Source organism: Mastomys coucha, unplaced genomic scaffold, assembly GCF_008632895.1.
Source record: "Mastomys coucha isolate ucsf_1 unplaced genomic scaffold, UCSF_Mcou_1 pScaffold5, whole genome shotgun sequence".
Taxonomy (NCBI): Eukaryota; Metazoa; Chordata; class Mammalia; order Rodentia; family Muridae; genus Mastomys; species Mastomys coucha.
Window position 1 is genome coordinate 7,432,819 of NW_022196911.1, and position 20,219 is coordinate 7,453,037.

General features: G+C 45.4%; 1 protein-coding gene across 1 annotated transcript in view; it reads left to right on the forward strand.

Moving 5' to 3' along the window:
- Positions 1 to 164: 164 nt before the first annotated feature.
- Positions 165 to 20,219, forward strand: part of Sytl3 (synaptotagmin like 3) — a 73,408-nt gene continuing 53,353 nt past the window's right edge. Inside the window, exons 1-3 of the mRNA XM_031350955.1 lie at positions 165 to 325; positions 14,447 to 14,758; positions 17,090 to 17,308. Of these exons, the coding sequence (XP_031206815.1) occupies positions 14,649 to 14,758; positions 17,090 to 17,308 (329 nt within the window). The 5' untranslated portion in view covers positions 165 to 325; positions 14,447 to 14,648. The remainder of the gene's footprint in view (positions 326 to 14,446; positions 14,759 to 17,089; positions 17,309 to 20,219) is intronic.

The following is a 20,219-nucleotide window of genomic DNA, read 5'->3' on the forward strand; positions in this document are numbered from 1 at the left end:
GTCCATGAGAAGCTGTTCTTTGTGGTGTCACTAGTCATACATCTGAGGTCACGCACAGGAAACACATTGAGCTCTGCTGGGCGTTTTGGGGGAAGGATGAGACATTTCACCGAAGTCTCTTATCTTCTAGCTTGCAGTGTAAAATCCTCGTGTGAGCTCCTCGGCATAGCATTAGATGTCTCTACTGTCTGGGTCCTTGGTGACGTGGGATTAGCCACAGACACACTTGGGATCAGCCTCAGCCAGTGCCTGGCAGGCAGGAAGGAGAGACACAGGTCAGTGATTGAAGAACTGACTTCCTCATCAGGACACACTCCAGATTAAGGTAGGATGAAGCCCCGAGTCTACATGGGAGCTCACAGTCTTTCTTGTGGGGTAGGTGAATACAGTTGTTAGAGCTGTCCCTAAATTGGTGGCAGGAATAGCAAGCTATGATTGTGTTGAATAGGAGACATTGAAAATGTAATGATGAGCCTGGCTGTGATGATGCATGCCTTTAAACCCAGCATTCAGAAGGCACAGGTAGGTGGATCTCTGTGAGTTCAAGGCCAGCCTGGTCTACATAGTGAGTTCCCAAGATAAGTTGAGCTACACAGAGAAGATCTTGTCTCAGAAAAACAAGAGAGAGAGAGAGAGAGAGAGAGAGAGAGAGAGAGAGAGAGAAACAGAGAGACAGAGACAGAGACAGAGAGACAGAGAGAGAGAAGTGATGTTTTAAATGGTATCAGGAGCCGTGCAGTGGTGGCGCATGCCTTTAATCCCAGCACTTGGGAGGCAGAGGCAGGCGGATTTCTGAGTTCGAGGCCAGCCTGGTCTACAGAGTGAGTTCCAGGACAGCCAGGGATACACAGAGAAACCCTGTCTCGAAACAAAACAAAACAAAAACAAATAAATGGTATCAGGAAAGTAATTTAAGATTTAAAGAACAAAACACAAGACAGTATACCAAAGCTGTGGGGCACGGGCTTCTTAGGCAATAGAATATCATCTTTGCCTTTCAAGATTATGTACACCGCTTGCTTTGTTCTGAATCAGCTTCACTGCTTTAGGCTGTTTTCATCAACCTGGACCTCTAGTTTGAAGGTGAAAGATAAATATAACTTTACTATAAAGAAGTGAAGTTTCACAGGACCTACTTTAAACCTTACTTTCTCTCTCTATCTTGACAGGTTCTCACTTTGTAGAGCTTTCTGACCTAAGTTCACTATGTATAGACCAAGCTGGCCTCAAGTTCACTGTAGGTAGGCCAGCTGGCCTTGAACTCACAGAGATCCACCTACCTCTAATTCCTGAGTACCAAAAATAAAAGGTGTGAACCACCAGACCCTTAAATTTCTCTTGAGTTTCGTTCAACCCCAAATGCATACTTCGGTATGACATAGGTTGTCAAAGGAAAGTGTAGATTAGATCTTACAGATCTATTGACAGTAGAGTTGATAGAGAAAAAAAATCATTCAGCCAAGATAATTAATTGGAGATACTAACTTCTTAACTTCCAAGTCCAGACAAAGAATCAGATTTCAGAGATGAACAGATCTAGGTCCCAGTGTGACTTCAGGTAAATTACCAAATGCTCTACCTCCATTTTCAAATCTGTAGAGTGGGTGAACTGACTTCAGCCTGCCACAATGACCTTTAGTATACAACATACTTGCTGAACTAACTGCAGGGCCTAGAGGGAGTACTAAATTAACAGCGGCTATCCTATCCTAACAGCAAAAAAACCCATAGTGACAGGAGTCTGTGGTTGCTATGGCAACATCACATTCATTTTTACTTCTTTGACCTTCTGTGTGAAGAGGTCAAGTTTAAACCATGAAAATCATGATTTTTTTTTTTTCTTTTACTCTGATTCTACAAGAACATGGGAGGTTCAGGGGAAAGCTGGGTAGCAAGGATCCACCAAAATGAGGAGCATACATAGATAGCACTTCCACAGAGAACCATGGTTCTGCCCACTGGGATAGCCTTCCGGAACTTTATGCATATGATTGTATCTTAATGCATTATGTTCTAAAGGATCTGAGGCTGGTCTACCTTGTAGAAACTGTCAAACATTTAAGAAACGGGACCTTGGCCAGGGCTTTGCTGGCTTCCCCACAAAACCCACCAACGATTAATGATAACTGGTAAAGATAAATGTTTTTGAGCACACAATTCCCTCCCTGTCCAAGGCTTTCTGATAATGCTCACTCATGCAAAATCTTGGAAGCCCTTGAATGGGAGGCCAGCTCTGGCTGGAACTAGAGATAACTGCTCTTCTTTATTCCTTGTCTGCCTTGGGTGGGCTCGTGTTCTTTGTGGCTATCAAAAACCTCCATAGAGAGGCTACACAAGGAACATAAAGGGTGTGATTTTTCAGGGACAGTGCTAAGGCCTGTTTAGTCACTCAGCTTGTCCTTTGCGTTGGAGGTAGAAGTGTTGTGGTCTCACCCTGAAGCTGAGAAGATTCTCAAAAAAAAAAAAAAAAAATGCTGTGGTGGAATAGCTGGGCCTAGCTGCAGCCTCCAAAAGCGCTAAGCCCTGTCACTGAGCGGCTGTGGCCTGCAGGCTGTGGGAACAGAGCAGGGCAGGGTGGGACACTGTGTTCTCAGGCACGCAGGCTGCTACATGCCGCTACCTGCTCACTTCTTCTGCTGGCCTGCTGCCCCAACACAGGACCAACATCGATCTCCTTTGGTTCAGTGGCTGCCAGCTCAAACAAAACACACATCAGTAGGCAAAGAAACAAGGACCTATCTACAAACAGGGACCACCTCCCCCTCTCCAAGCCCTTTGTCTTTCTGCTCTCCATTTCCTGTTCTCACCCACCCTTGCCAGCTCCTGATGCCAAGGTCAAGGTCAGCGGCTGGGCCCAGGACAGCCACAAGCGTTGTTGTTTATGTTTCCATAGCAGGAGTGAATCCAGGCATGTGCCAACCACAGGGACAGGTTTTGCTCCAAAGTGTGAGGTTTGCTGATATTGTCACTGTGCAAAGGCCACAGAGCATAGGTGGCCACGACATCCTCAGAGGATGATCCCCAGAGGAGACAGTGTTATGGGACTGCATGGCGGTTAGCTTTAATTGTCAACTCACCCCAACCTAGAATTCCTTGGCAGGAGAGTCTCAGTGAGGGACTGTCTGCTTGCGAAAGTATGCAGGCATATATGTGAGAGATTCCCTTAACTGAGCTAGCTGGTGCGTGCCACCATCCCCTAAATTGGGATAGGAGTGGGGTGGGGTGGTGTAGGGTTCTGAACTGTATAAAAGTGGGGAGATTGAGCTGATCACAAAAATTAATTTATTAATTAATTAATAAGGCAAGCAAGCAAGCTTGCGTGTGCTCATTCTCTCTGTTTTGTCCATGGATGTAGTGTGACTAGCTATCAGAAGGTCCTGCCTTGCCTTCCCCACCGTGAACTTGGAATTGTACACTGAAACCAATCCCTTTTCTCTCTGCTGCTATTGTTGGGATATTTTACCACAGCAACAGAAATGAAGCCAGGACAGGCTGCTGTTCTATATGAGGTCTCTTTATAGCTGTGTGACTTTTTCCATCATAGATGCCACCTCTGTGCCCTGATCAGCCCTCTCTGGTTCTTCCAGCCCTTTCTTCCCTCCCCCTGTGCATTAAAGCATGCTTTCTTTCTCCAAACATCCTCTTGGGCTCTGAGTGGTTTGTTTGCCGGCTGTTCATCTGGCCTCTGGAATATAGATTGGGTCTGACTTGGCATTGCGTTTGCAATTCCTCATATGCGCCTGGCAGCAGCAGGTCAGTAAATGATGCTAGATGCTGCACCATGCCCCATGAGCAGACTGCCTGGATGCTTTAGCCTACCCTTCCCTTGGGATCCAATATGGCTACACAGACAAAATAGAAACACAGTCCACCAGACAGATTTCTGAGTTCAAGGCCAGCCTGGTCTACAGAGTGAGTTCCAGGACAGCCAGGGCTACACAGAGAAACCCTGTCTCGAAAAATAAAAAAAATAAAATAAAATAAAAAAGAAACACAGTCCACTCCTGAACCATGGTTTCATCTTTCACATTTTTAGTTACTCGGGGCAACCATAATTCAAAAATTTGAAACGACTAATTCCAGAAGTAAGCATTTCACATGTTTTAAATAATTTACTACAGCTTATGTGGTGGTTGGTTTCTAACTGTCAACTTGCCACAACTTGAAAAGAGCAGTGCTAAAGGATTATCCCCAACAGGTTGGCCTATGTGTCTGCCTGAGAGTGATTGTCTCAACTATTTATTTTGTTAGATTTTTTTAAAATTATATTTTATTTTTTTACTTATTCACTTTACATCCTGTTCACTGCCCCTATCCTGGTCACCCCCTCCCACAATCCTTCCTTCATCCCCCCTCCCCTTCTCCTCTTAGTAGGTGCCTCCCCCACCCACCCACCACCACCCCATCTTCCCACCCTGGTATTTCAAGTCTGTGAGGCTAGGCACTTCCTCTCCCACTGAGGCCAGACAAGGCAACCCAGCTAGTAGAACATAGCCTGAGTATAGGCAACAGCTTTTGGGATAGTCCCTACTCCAGTTGTTCAAAGACCCACATGAAGACCAAGATGCACATCTACTCCATATGTGAGGGGAGGCCTAGGTCCAGACAGTGTATGCCCTTTGGTTGGTGGTTCAGACTGTGAGAGCCCCAAGAGTTCAGGTTAGTTGACTCTGTGGCCCTTCAGGGCCACAATCCTTCCTCCTATTCTTCCATAAAAGTCCCCAAGTTCTATCCACTGTTTGGCCGTGGGTGTCTGCATCTGTCTGAGTCCGCTGCTGAGTGGAGCCTATTTTATTGGTAGTCTTGACTGGCTTGGCCTTGCTTAGTAGACTAGGTTAGCCTTGAACTCACAGAAATCTGCTTGCTTTTGCCTCCTTGTTGCTGGGATTAAAGGTGTGTGCCACAGGGCTCAGCCCTTGATTGTTAATTGATGTGGGACTACCCATCCTGATATGGGAGGACTGTTTCATTGGCTGGGCCCTGAACTGTGTTAAAGAAGACTGAGTAGGAGCCCGTGGCAGGTCTACATTCATTTCTCTTTGAGGCTGTGAGTTTCTGCTTTGATCTCTCCTCCGTTGTGGACTGTGGCCTGGAAGTGTAAGCCAAACAATGCACGCTCCCCCCATCCCATGCTGCTTTTTGTCAGGGTGCTTGTCATGGGAACAGAAATGGAATGGCTGATTACGGTAACTTCTGTATTACTAATCTTTAATGCTACTGCTTACTTAGACCTGAAACTTTATTAGAGGCTTGATAGACACTATATGCAGGGTGGGTGTGGTCTGTGCTTCGAGGCACCAACAGGAGGTCGGTCCTGGGTGGGGCTGCTGCGCCTGTATAGAAACCCCTCAGACACAGTGCCCTGTGCCACACAGCCCTAGAGAAGGAGCTTCCTTTCCAGCTCCTCTCCTACTTGAACAAACGAGATTATAGGCATCGTAGAAAACTGGGTCTGGGAGGTCTCGGGGTTCTCACTGTGACATTGTGACAGTCTGTATGAGATCATTGGCTTGTGATCATTTCTAGTGTTTGTTTCGAGTTTAGGAATGACCCAGGTTCGCCTGTGTGCTTTAGAATTCCGAAACTGCAGCTTTCTGTAAATACTCGTCTCCCGACTGTCTCCCTCCTGCCCTGCTGCTTCCTGCTTCCGGGCTTTACTCAACCTTCCTGTCACCACGTGCACAAGGTTTCTCAGTTCAAGCCAAGCACTCCTACTGTAACCCGAGACCTGAGACCTCCATTAGAGAGAGACACACCAACACAAAATGAAACTGAGCCCACTATGGAGAAATGCAGAGTAGAAAGAAAGGGGAGGAGGGGCTAAAGGTGAAAGGGTGACTGATTTTGATTGGAAATAAGGAAAAACTGACTGTGAAGGGCGCATTTGGCACCCCATATGGCCCTTCTAAGACCAATACGTACGTCTTAGTCAGTGTTCCCTTGCTGTGGTGAAACACCATGAGCCAAAAGCAAGTTGAGAAGGAAAAGGTTTATTTGGCTTACGTGCCCACATTGCCGTTCATCACCGAAGCAAGTCAGGACAGGAACACTGGAGGCAGGAGCTGATGCAGAGGCCGTGGAGGGGTGCTCCTTAGTGGCTTGCTCTCCATGGCTCAGTCCTCTCACATTAATCATTAATTAAGAAAATGCCCTACATGCTTGCCCACAGCTCAATCTTATGGAGGTATTTTCTCAATTGAGGTTCCCTCCTTTCAAACAACTATAATTTGTGTCAAGGTGATATATACAGCACACGGCAGTACTGTGTGTGGGTCCTCTTCCAAGCACTGTTGCTAATATCACCTGGCACTTCCTGCCTGCCATACACCATGCCGTGTTCTCCGTCTGTATCCAAACATCACTGCCAAAGGCCTAGGAACATCCTGGGTGTCACTCTGATTTGTGCGTAATGATATTAAGTCCCGGGTGGGAGGAGTTATATAAGTTGCCCAAGACCTCACCGGAGAAGGGAGGGGCAGACCAGGGGCTACTTACAGGACAGTAGCCTCTTATTGCCTTCAGTTGTTCAGAGTAAATGAAATTTAGTTGGCCAGAAGGAAGAGTTGTGAAAGTATGGAAGAGTATGTTATGAGATGTGTTTCAAAGAGTCTGTGGGTGCAGGGGGCGTGGTGTGGGAGCAGGGGGCGGGGCGTGGGTTGATTGGCGAGGAAGACTGTCTCTGCTACTATGCACGACTGCTGGTCGCAGTACAGCCAGTCTTCACCTTCCACCTTGTTTGAGGAGGGTCTCAATGTCGGTAAGTTTCTGGGGGAATCTTCTGACTCCTCACCTACTGTAGAGTGCTGTTCAGCTTTTACACGGGCTCTAAGGATCCTGAATTCACGTCCTCACACTTACAAAGCAAGTGCTTCGCCCACCAAACTATCTCCCTGGCCCCATATAAATGGTCTTAAGTGACTTTGGGGGAGGGGGCAGGAGCAGAAAGGATTCAGGAAGCCTTCAGGAAGCTATGAGGATGGAGAAGCACAACCCCACCCTTGTGCGGTACTGTGCGGTACTTGGAGTAACAGTGCGAAGACCACGCAAACTAATTACCATAGGATCCCTTTCTCCTCTTGCTCATTTGAAAACATCACAAAAATGAAAAGCATCTAAGAGAGAAGTATGTTTGTTTCGTCCATATTTTTTTAAAGATTTATTTATTTATTTTATGTATATGAGTACGCTGTAGCTGTACAGATGGTTGAGCCTTCATGTGGTTGTTGGGAATTGAATTTAGGACCTCTGCTCGCTCAGGTCAACTAACTCTGCTCAGTCCCTGCTCGTTCCGGTCCAAAGATTTATTTATTATAAATAAGTACATTGTAGCTATCTTCAGACACATCAGAAGAGGGTGTCAGATCTCATTACGGGTGGTTTAAGTCCCCATGTGATTGCTGGGATTTGAACTCAGGACCTTCAGAAGAGCAGTCAGTATTCTTACCCACTGAGCCATCTCACCAGCACCCATATATTTTTTTAAATACCTGAAAAACCCCAATGTCGTTTTTAAATTTCTTGGTAGTACATGTGACCAGAAATCAAGTTTGTGACCACGTTCTTATTTTTGCTAAAACTGTACATGTTGGCATTTTTGATGGGCCTGTTCATCTTTCATGACAGAAAAACCTCTATTGACTAGGAAGAATTTTATTAGCAATTTTTCAAAGAAAGGAGTTGCTGGGAAAAGTATACTATGAACCAAGAGTAGTTTCAATAATTTTTTTTTAATCAGCCAGGCTCTATGCATCCTACATGAGCGTGCCACCCGAGACTGTGCTCCTAGCCCACTGTTTTTATGTCTTCAGACAAAGTCTCACCAAGTTCCCCGGGCAGGCCTCAGCCTCCCAAGTAGCTGAGATTGCAGGAGCTGGTTCTGAGTGACTTGGAAGAAGAATTCCACTGTAGAATCTCCACATTGGCAAATGACTCCCAAGAGTCCAGCGCCGACCTAGCCAAGAGAAAGCTTAAGAGGATGATAGAGACACACCGGAGGTCATTTAGCTGACTCCTATTGAAAGAGCAACTACAAGCTTCGTTATTACCCAGAAATCAGGCAGAATTTAGTTCACAGCCAAACTAACTTGTAAAACTGTTTAGAAGCCCCAAACCAACCAATTCTCTATTTGTCTCTGCCCCAGTCTCCTCCAAACCAATGGCAAGCCGGAAAGCAAACGAGAGTGATATCATTAATTTAAAAGCGGCCCAGGCAATGATGAGTCCACTAGTTCATAGGTTCAGGGAACAGTTTTTATAGGAACTGCTTTGTGCCTCCCGTTCTCTCCTAGAGTTAGTGCATGCACAGCATAACTTACATGATGACTATAACAGTAATAATATGATGTGCTTGCTGTATTTTTTTTAAAGGTATGTGTTGTGATGATGTGACATGAAGTTCTCTATAAAAAAGAACATCAGCTAACAGAGGAGATAACTAGATGTCTGTGGCTGATGGTAGCACCATGCACATAGTGTTGCTAGCCTGTGATTTATTGACTCAAATCCTGTAAGCAGTTATGTCTTTCTTGGATGGTAAATGGTGGTCAACGTTTTGTTTTCCCTTGGTGTACACAAAAGTTGCTTTCTTTGAAAATCCTGAGTATATACAACATCCCTCCTGTCTCTGTGAGTTAACTCCTGTCGTCAGGTTGTACTCTTTCTCCATAAGTGAACGTCAACCTGTGTATGGGATTTCAGCACAGTTCAATAACAGAAGCATCCACATATCTCTAAGCCAGGGATGGCACTGTCCCCAAGGAAAGCCTGTAGCAAGTTCCAGTGGCCACTCATAGTAAACAGGATGTCCAAAGGCTCTGAGTGGCACGACGAGAAGACACCGGCAACCACAGAGCAATCACCCACTAGCTTTCTAGTCGATCTTTTTGATTTTCTGAGACATATTGTGTGGTTTGTCCTGAACTTGAGATCCTTTCTGACCTTGACTTCTGAGTGTGAAATGTCAGGTGCACACCACCAACCCTGGCTTCCGTTAATTCATAAATGACCTTGGGATAATGTTTTGTGTCACTATTTTGAAAGGGTCTTTTTTTGAAGTGGGCCCTTGTCTTAGGGTTGCTGTTGCTTCAATGAAAGACCATGATGAAAAAGGAAGTTGAGGAGGAACGGGTTTACTTGGCTTCCACTTCCACATCATAGTATCATAGTCCATCACTGAAGGAAGCCAGGGTAGGAACTTAAGCATGGCAGGAACCTGGAGGCAGGAGCTGATACAGAGGCCATGGAGGGGCGCTGCTTACTGACTTGGTTCTCTTAGTCTCCTCAGCTTGCTTTCTTGTAGAACCTAGGACCACCACCAGCCCAGGGATGGCCCTACCCCCAATGGGCTAGGCTCTCTATACCCCCCACCCCAACCCTCCATTGATTACTAATGGAGAAAATGCCCTACAGCTGGATCTTATGGAGGCATCTTCTCGACTGAGGCTTCCTCAGACAGCTCTAGCTTGTGTCAAGTTAACATAAAACTAGCTAGGACAGCCCTCTAAGGTAAAAACAAACAAACGAAACAAAAACAAGACACGTTTCGAATAACAGAAGGTTTTACTGACATTGCATGCAGTCTCCCATTTGGCTGAATGTATGGAAAAGCTGGGATCCAAGTCCCCAAGAGTTGAGAGTAACCACAGGGAAATGGATTTGGAATGCTCACACATGGGACTGTCCAGCCATTGTCTCTTTGTCTCCATGTGGGCTATATCTGAAGTTCTTTGGGTGAACTGAAAATCTGTGTTACGTTCCTCAGCCTTGGGTCTGTATAATTATGACATGTGGGTCATTTTTCTTCATCTGCTTTTGCGCTGCTGTTGACACGATTGGCTGACTCCGTGACCCACAGCTTGAGGACCGACACCCTCTGCATTTCCTTTGGTTTGTTCGAACTGTAGACTCCCTGTATTTTCCCCGCTGTGTTGTGTCTTGTCTCGGCTAGGAGGACAGTCAGAGGTCTATCTAATGCTGATGAGCAGTTGCTTTACTCCACCTTCTTGGTAGAAATTCCAGCCTCTTCTCCTTGCTGGTGACGTCTCTCTGACTTCATCCTTTTCTTTACACGCTTGTGCTATAATCCCCTCACAGAACAGGGTATACATAGCAAATGGAGGTGCCCACAATAGTGTCTGGCGCTCCACAAAGGCCCAACAAAGATGGCTAGATCATGAAGGTGAACTCCACTCTTCTGCCACAAGGGGGAGCCAGCGTTCTCTTTCTCGAACAGGGTAGGTCCCATTCCTTGATGCTGGCTGGCCCAGGATGGGGACAGAATAGTGTTTTATAGATAGTAGTATTCCTGAAATGCACACGACTTAAGACACCTGCATTGAGGAGCATTGAGGAGCCCAGGTTTCTCCTGTGGGAACGCTGTCATTATCCCTCCAGGATGGCACTCACTGGGTCCCTCACTTACTGAGAAGCTGGAGACCCACACCAGAGAAAAACACATCCAGCCACAGGAACTGTTCACATCCAGTGCTTCATTTATTTAAAAATAACTGAGAATCGAGCAAACCAGCACGTGACTCAGCAGGGTGTTCACTAAAAATAGCAGACAGCCAGGGGTGAGTGCAGGCTACACTTGGGAAGCACAAACACTAACTTGCTCCTTGTAGCATTGGTCACACTGTGTTCTAAGGTGTGTGGATGTGTACACAGGTGTACTTGTGTACTTGTGTACTCATCTGTATGAAAACCAGAGGTCATCCTCCACTCTCTCTTTAAAAAAAAAAAAAAAAAAAAAAAGATTTATTTATGTATGTGAGTACACTGTTGCTGTCTTCATGCACACCAGAAGAGGGCATCGGGATCCCATTACAGATGGTTGTGAGCCACCATGTGGTTGCTGGGAATTGGACTCAGGACCTCTGGAAGAATAACCGCTGAGGCATCTCTCCAGCCCCATCTTCTGCTCTTGGTCCTCCGGTGCCATCTCTTTGTCTTTTTGAATCAGTGTCTCTCACTAGAACCTGGGGTTTGCAGATTAGGCTAAACTGGAACTTCCTGCTTACCTCCCAGGGTTGGGATTACAAGCTGTGATGCTGTATCAGGCTTTTAACATGGATGCTGCGGATTGAAATCCAGGCAAACAGTTCATGGACTAAGCCATCTCACAGCTTCCACCACAATCTTCCTGTTGTTCTCCCTTTCCATGGAGACTCAGAGCTCTGAAACTGACATCTGCTAGTTCGCTTCTCCATCTGGAAAATGGGGACGAGGGGACCTGAGGGCATGCAGACATGCTAGGTGGCTGCTCCTGAAGTCCCTCTTGGCGTGTTTCCTGATACCTGGCTAAGAAGCCTGGCCAAAACAGGGTTCTTTACTGGTGGGATGCAGAGGCCAAGCAGCCCCTTTTCAGGCCTCTAACTTTTCCCATTCATGCAACTCCCACAACTGTTACGTTAACTCCATCTTACAATGAAGAAATCAACAAACAAGTAATTTCTTAGGCCACAGTCCTTAGCCTGACTTGGTGTGTGGGAAACAACATCCTTATTTTTCATCAATCCTTTTAAGAATATATCTTATTACATGTGTATGGGTATATCTGCATAACACTTGTGTGTCTGGTGCCCTTAAAGGCAGGAAATGGCATTGGACCCTCTGGGACCAGAGTTACAGATAGTTGTAAGCCATTATGTGGGTTCTAAGAATTGAGCTCAGGTTATCTGGAAGAGCAGCCAGTGTTCCTAACCACTGAGAGACTTCTCTGGGTCCTATTTCCATTATTCTTTAACTAAAACTTAGCATTTCTTTCCACTGTCAATGTAAGCAAAGACCAAGGTGAAATCAGCCAGACCTGTAACCTTGTTCCGACAACAATCACAAGTTTTCCTGTGACACCATGTGCCTTAGAGACAGCCAAGCATTGTTTATATCCCTACCACTTTGACATTGTTAGGCATTACATCACTGCCAGACCTTAATTATCTCACGTTATCAATGAACACACAAGCTACTATGTAACCATTTTTAATACTTCAGTGTGATCAATTGCTTTTATAACCCAATGTACTTTATTGGGTAGACCTCCCCAGCCTACCACAGACTACAAAGAGGGTTAAGAGAATTTGGTTTTTGTTTGCTTGTTTGTTTGTTTGTTTGTTTGTTTTGAGACAGGGTTTCTCTGTATAGCCCTGGCTGTCCTGGAACTCACTCTGTAGACCAGGCTGGCCTCGAACCCAGAAATCCGCCTGCCTCTGCCTCCCAAGTGCTGGGATTAAAGGTGTGAAGAGAATTTGTTGAAAGAGAGTGTTGTCATAGGAGTCTGCTGCTTATCCATGAATTCAAAAGCCATCAAAGTCCAAAAAGGACCCTCATGACTACAGGACTCACTAGGCTGGACGATCAAAACGGCAGTACAGAAAGCACACTGCTCAAGTCATCTACATCTTCTTGGTGGATGGAGGCATGCAGAATCGTTTGACTTGAACTAAACAGAAGCAGGGCCTGATGCCTAACGATGGCTCTATTATAGGGCATAAATAATTGATAGGTTGAGGGTGCTGTGGTTATGCATATTCCCCTAATTGATGGCAATCTTTCTGAGTTCTGACGATACTTGTAAAAAAAAAAATAGCCAACAGCTGAAGATATCCTTGCGCTAATGTCTTTTCAATTAAAGTGGTGTGAAGTGAGTCGTGTGCTTTGTAATGATGCTTCAGCAAACAACTACATAACACGCATGTAACATAGTGGTCCCCTAAGACTATCACAGAGATGGGAGGTCCCTGTCTTGTTCTGCGTGTATGTGGTGGTTTTGCTACAACCATACCTGCTGTGTGGCTGGGGTGGGACATAACAACTTTCTTATGTGCGAAGGGCACTTGATAATGCTAAATGACTATGCTACGTGTTTATGCATTTAACACATTATACTTTTACTTTTAATCATGTGTGTGTTTGTGCATATAAATATAGTGCCCATAGAAGCCAGAAGGTGTAGCTTTGGATCTCCAGAGCTGGAGTCACAGGCAGTTGTGAGCTGCCTAGCATGAGTCCTGAGGCTCCTGGAAGGGTAGCGAATGTTCTTCACTACTGCACCTCTGCTGCCCCACCACACCATACTTACTGGTGTGTGTGTATGCATGTGTGTGTGTGTGTGTGTGTTAGGCATGTTTGTTCACATGTGTGCAGGAACATGTATGCAGGTACACGTGTATGCTCAAGCACATGGAAGCCAGGTGCCAGCCCCAGCTGTTGCTGCTTGGACATCACCCACCTTGATTTCCCACAACTAGTAGCTATTTGGCCAGCTGACCAACAAGCCCTAGAGATCTTCTGGTTTCCACTTCCTGGATTCTAAGCGTGCACCTGCACACGTGGCTTTCTCACTCGGGTGCTAAGGAGTAAGCCTTCCTCCTTCAAAGGCAAACAGCTCACCAGCCTCCGTATTTTAAATTTTGTTTTCTCATGTTTGTCTTCTTCTTTTAAAGGGCAAAGAAAAGAAATTGGCCACCAAGGAAACCTGCTGTGTTTTGTTGCTCTAGCGCAGGGTTCTTACCCTGTGAGTAGCGACCCTATTGGAGATCACATATTAGATACCCTATATGTCAGATATTTACATTTGTGACTCATAACAGTAACAAAATTTCAGTTATGAAGTAGTAATTACATGATTTTTATGGTTGGGCGATCGCCACAACATGAGGAATTGTATTAAAGGGTCACAGTATTAGGAAGGGTTCAAACCACTGGGCTAGCACACCTTCGCACCTCTGGGTGGTACCTCTTTCTCTCATGCTTGATCTAATCTTGTATAGGTTAAGTTCACTCCAGGGGCAGTGAGCTAACACATCATACATACATACATTCATACATACATACATACATACAGCCTGGTGTGCAGCAGGCTAGACCATCTGGGTCTATGTAACTAAACTGGTGAACTCTCTAAGGTTTTCGGTAACAGAATAGCTAACATTAAACAATAAACGTTAACATTAAATGTGGGTCTCTGTCCCCTCCCACCTGAAGATCCAGAATTTTTGGTAGGAAAATCTAGGTTTAGAAATTACACAAAGTGTTGAAAAGGTGCCTTCTTCAATGGCAGTTGAATCATAGCTGAAAATGCAAAGCTGTGTCTGCCGGCATGTTCTCACCTCTGGAGTGACGTTGCACAGGTGTACAGCCAGGCAAACCAATGATGATTTTTGTTTGTTCTTTGTCTTTAAAAAACAAAACAAAACAAAACAAAACAGGTTTTAAAGGCATTAACCAGGCTGGACTTTTATTGTCACTTCTGCTGACCTGGGCATATTTTTCTGTGGAAATTTTGCTGTAGGGCCCCAAAGTCGTCGGGCTCTCTCATAACTGCTTGTCAACTTCCTCCGGCTGGAGATTACTAGCGCTTTACTGAAATTATCTGCTCAGCAGCCATGCATCATTTATAACAATCTCTGGCAAAACCTCAGAAAAAGAAACGCTCTTGTCTCATCAGGCAGAGCCCAGTGAATCGACTCCAGCCGTGGGGCAGCCTCGTGGAGTTTGCTTCTCTGAAGGAGTATGACCCAGTTAGGAAGGAAGGAAAAGCCACACGTCAAACATAGTCACCGGTGAAACCAGAGAGGGGCTCCTGCAGGACCAAGGGAAGCAGCTGGACTCCGGCTTGCCCGCAGGACAGTCGATCGCGTCTGTCGGAAATGGCCCACGAAGTGGACCTGGAGTCCTTCAGGGAGCTGGAACGGGACATCATTCTCCGGGTATTATATCGAGATCAAACTGTTCAAAGCATCGAGGAGGAAAGGGTCCGGTAAGCTGCGCTTTGACCCGGGACGGTCCAACTGCGGGGCTTAGACTTTTCTGCTTAGAGCCATGACTCCGCTCCTTGGCTTTCTTGTGATGGCTAGCTCAGGGCTGAGCTTCTCACCCAGAAGGATCCCATTGAAAGTGTAGGAATGGGGATTGTTTCTTGCAATAGAACTAAATTAAATTAGTCTCACAATTCTTTGGAAAAAGGAGCCTTTGTGATGTTGCTCTTTATGTGTTTACCCACTTTGTGGAAGCTACTAAGAAACACTGCCAGGCTTCTGGCAGCCCCCCAAGGGAAAACTTCCAGTTAAAGTTCCCCACCTGGATTTCCATGGTACCTGAAGGCACAAATCGTGGGTTGGGGGTCAGAAACAGAAAACCGGTAGAATCCGTTTGTCTTTTCTCTTTGTTCACTTTTGCCTTAAGGCTGGCTCAGAGAAAGGAAGGTGAACCTGCTTAGCCTGTTCCCTGACCCTTTATCAACAGGAGCTTCTTTTCTGGCCTGGCTGGGTTGCAGGAGCTGTTTGGTGTGGGGTTGCGCTTACTGGCAGCTCCGGACATTGTCAGAACCACCCTCTGTTAGCTGGGAGGTTCCCTCTGTAAATATATCCCTGTGTTTCCTTAGTCACCAGCAGACCAGAAATCTCACTACCTGGGAGGTAGAAGCAGGAGGATTAGGAGTTCAAGGTCAGTCAGGGCTGGAGAAATGACTCAGCAGTTAAGGACACTTTTTGATCTTTCAGAAGATCTTGGGTTCGATTCCCAGGACCCCCCAGGATGGTCCACAACCATCTTTAACTCTAGTTCCAGGGGAACCAATGCCCTCTCTGGCCTCTGTAGGTACCAGGTACTCATGTGGTGCACATATATACATACAAGCAAAACACTCATATTCACAAGATTGGAAGAAATCTAAATATTTTTAATTCAAAAGAGTTCAAGGTCAGCTTTCAGCTATTAGGCATATTTGAAAGCAAGCAGATTATTGAGCATTTGCTTAGCACATAAGAAATCCTTCATTTGCCGGGGAAGTGGTGGCGCTATACAAAGAAACCCTGTCTCGGAAAAAAAAAACAAAACCAAAACAAACAAACAAACAAAAAAGAAACCATTCAATCTCAGCACCAAGTAGGGGGTGCAAGCCAATGTTTTTAATAAGAGAACTTTTCTAGAGTTACAGGGGAGATGGCTCAGCAGTTAAGAGCACTGGCTGCTCTTCCAGAGGATTGAGTTTGATTCCCAGCACCCCTATGGTAGTCAACCATCTGTAACTCCAGGCCCAGGGGTCCGATACCCTCTTCTGGCCTCTGCAGGCACACATGCCCATGATGTACTGACATACATGTATGTAAAACATTTACATGGGAAAAAATACCACGCATGTAAAATAGCATTCTTAAAGAAGGAAATGGTCTGCTTAGCCAAAAATACAAAATTATTTTTCCTTGTTCCCTCTTATTTATTTATTTATTTAAGACAAGATCTCTTTGTCCTAAGAATTGCCAGAACTCCCTGTGTATGTAGGCCAGGCTGACTTTGAACTCAAAGTTCTGCCTCTTTGTCTCAAGTACAGGAATTAAAGGGAGGTGCCACCACGCCTGGTCCTGCCTTTACTTCAAAAACCCTTTAAGTGTACTTGTAAACTCTAATTTATTGAAATAATAAGAGAGCGAGAAAAATGGCACTTTATTGGAGGTGAGAGACAGCTGTTTGGAATAGTCACAGTCTCATGGACACTGGTGTGGAAGGTTTTGTTCTGAAAACGTGAACAGAGCCTGAGCTGCCTCTGAGATAGGGGCTATCTCACCTGAGCCCAGGCTTCAACAGGTGAGGTGAGAGACCAGCAGCATGGTGCTGTGGAGGCTCCTGTAGTCTAGCTTCATAAATCTGTTCAAGTTTTATCTCTGTTGCTATGATAAATCACCCTGGAAAAAAAGCACTTTGAAGGAAAAAGAGGTTGATTTCATCTCCTAATTCCAGGTTATCACTTAATATTGTGGGGAAGTCCAGGTAGGAACTTCAAATAACCAGTCACGTTATACCCATGGCCAAGAGCAAAAAGACACCAATGCATATATGCTTACTTGCTTGCCCAGCTCCATTTCTCCTTCCCATACAATTCATGCTCTGTCTAGGGGATGGTGCCACCCACAGTGGGCTGGGTCTTTCCACATCAATTAACTTATGACAATCTCCCACAGATATGTCCACAGTCTAACCCAACGTAGACGATCCTTGTTAGGGCTCTTCCAAATGATTTAAGGTTATGCCAAGTTGGCAATGAAAACAAATCATTACACCAACAATCATTATTCAACTTGTTGGGTCACAGGAAACTGAAAACACACCTACAGCATCTTCGGTGGAAAGGGGCAAAGAGCTCCAGCCAGGAATACAAGGAAAAGTGCTGTGCACGTTGCCAGCAGGCTCTGGGCCTTCTGCTGAACCGTGGGGCCGTGTGTCAGGGCTGCAGCCATCGTGTGTGCTCGGAGTGCCGTGTATTCCTGCGGAGGACTCATACATGGAAGTGCACAGTGTGCTTTGAGGACAGGTAAGTATCATGGGTAGGGTATTTATGTATTCATATGTGTGATAGTATTTCTCCCCTGACCCAGGACTCAGGGATGGTCCAGCACACCTCAATCATCAATAAGTGCTTCCTGAAAGCCACCGTGCCAAATCTGATTCATAGATGCTCCTAGGCTACACATGATATCTTAATTTTAAAATGGTGTTATTATGTAAACTTTTTTGGATATGAGGTCTCACTATATATCCCTGGCCAATTTGCAGATTGATACATAGATCAGGCTGGCCTCAATTTTATAGAAATCTGTTGTAAGAATTATTTTAAAAAATGAATCTAGCCAGGCAGTGGTGGTGCATGCCTTTAACCCCAGCACTTGGGAGGCAGAGGCAGGCAGATTTCTAAGTTCGAGGCCAGCCTGGTCTACAGAGTGAGTTCCAGGACAGCCAGGGCTACACAGAGAAACCCTGTCTTGAAAAGCCAAAAAGAATCTACCCACAAACTCCCTTTCCTGCCAGGCCACGTTCTTGAGCAGTTATCGCCCAGCATCACCATGTCCTGGCAGGCTCTTATTATTCTCTCCCAGCTATTTGCAACATCTCTCTCATATTCAACACTTTACACACCCCCACAATCATTCATCTAGCTAGCATCTAGTACCTGGTAAGAAATGCATGACTTTTAAGGCTTTAATATCCAATCAGGTTTATAAAATAATAAGATCACAATCAATCAATCAAATCAAATTTACAAGGAGCCAATACAATAATTTCAGATAATAAAGACAGTATTCTAACACAATTAGTCTATTTTGTAAAAACCTTTGCTTGGTTGTATAATCACATGGGGTCTGACTCCTCATCATCCCTCTGACTCCATGATGAAGGCTGCTCCTCCTCCTGCTCTCTCTGACCTTTCTCCTCCTCCAACTCTAGCTCCACCTCTCTATTCCTGTTCAATCACAGGCCTGTCACAGACCTCATGTGATTGGACAGAGAAAATGCTGCAATAGAAATCCACTCCTGAGTGTTGGGATTAAAGCCATATGCCATTATACTCAGCCATAAAACATAAAACATCTTTATTTATGAATGTTTGGTGACTGATGATGGACTGACTCATAACTTGCAATTTATTTGGATTTCTTTATTATTGATTTAGGGTTTTGTTGTTGTTGTTGTTTATTTTAAAAGAGGGTCTCATGAAACCTAGGCTGGCTTCAAACTCAATATATATAGCTGAGGCTGATCCTGAATTCTTGATCCTCCAACCTCTATCAAGAGCTGAGATTATAGGGCCGCTCATTTACATCCAACCCAATGTCTTGGTTTCCTTAGCCCTTATCCCCTTCAGGAAAAGTGTTAGGGAATGACTGCAGGGGTTTGAGCAGGGTTCTGAACCACTTCCTGGGAGAATGTTTTGAAGCTGGGAAGTGGACTCAGATGTAGAAATAGATGGTACCTATTGGTTATTTACTGAGTCTGCTGCTATATAATTTACATGCATGTATGTCTGTGCATAGTGTGCATTTCTAATGCCCATGGAGGCCAGAAGAGGGCGTTGTATCCCCTGGAACTAAAGTTATAGATGATTGTGAGCCGCTGTGGATGCTGGGAATTGAACCCAGGGCCTCTGGAAGAGTAGCCAGTGCTCCTAACCAGTGACCCATCTCTTGTGAGGTTTTGTTTTGTTTTTGTTTTTTTTGTTTTGTTTTGTTTTGTTTTGAGACTGGGTTTTTCTATGTAGCCCTGGCTGGCCTGGAACTCAATTTGTAGACTGGGCTGGTCTGAGACTCAGAAATCCACCTGCCTCTGCCTACAAGTACTGGGATTAAAGGCGTGTGTTATAGCACCTAGTTGATACTGAGTTTTTTAAACATAGAAGTGGTGTCTTCCAACCAGCCATTTCGACCCACAGTCCCACCGTTCCACATGGGAGCAGATCACAGGTGTCTTGAGAACATGGAGGGGCGCACGCATCTGAAGGAAGAGTAAACACAGTGAACCACAGAGCTCACTGGAAGAGAGAGTGACCAGTCACTCTGGTCTGAAAGCAGCTTGTAAAGGATCACTGCTCATGTCAGAGGCCTCTGGAACAGATTGTGGAAGATGCTACACAGACAGAGCACCATAAGGCTGGCCTCCCTTTCTAAATCAGGAGAGTTGTCTGCCCAGATACCCTCACATTGTTAGTGCTTGGTTTTCTGTACCTTTGCAAGGCTTAATGCACATCAGACATCCAGCAAATCATGCAGGTGGCTCTGCCCTGTCTCTTTGAACCAGTCCCTTCTGTCATATCACCTATGGCCCTGTCCTGGATCACCTGCCCCCCTTTCCTGGTCTTGCTGGAGTGAGCATCCTTCAGGTTTTCTTGGTTCTAGAGAAAACCTCTCAGCAGGATCATGAGCTATCCTCACCACATGTTGTGGGTGTGGGCCTAGTGAGGGGTCTGGTTCCCAGCTATCTCCAGAAAGTTCCAAGGATTCTCTTCTCTGCCCACTCAGCTACCTGGCTTTGTTGTCTACAGTCAACCCTGACACAGGCCCTAAATGAACCCTCAGCGATTTTCTCCCTTCTAATAGTTAACTCCAAACTAAACATCAAGAAAGAAGGTCTGGGCTGGGCGCTCTCCTAGGAGGGAGCTCTATGTTGAAATCTCTGCCCTACAGCATCCCAGCATTGTAACCTGACCTGCTAAACACACAGAACATCAAGTCTATAACCCCCATTCTTATTTTGAAATAAGAATGTTTTTCAAAATACCTGGGATCATTGCATCACTCCAGGTGGGTTCGTGAAGGAAGCCATATTAGAAGCTAATTTGCAGTAACTAGAGCTTTCTCTCTTGTCTTCGCACCCCTCACTCCTGTCTCCAGTTCTGTCCACTCGGGGCCACCACCCTGCAGAGCTTAGCTGTTCCCCATCTCCCCATATCA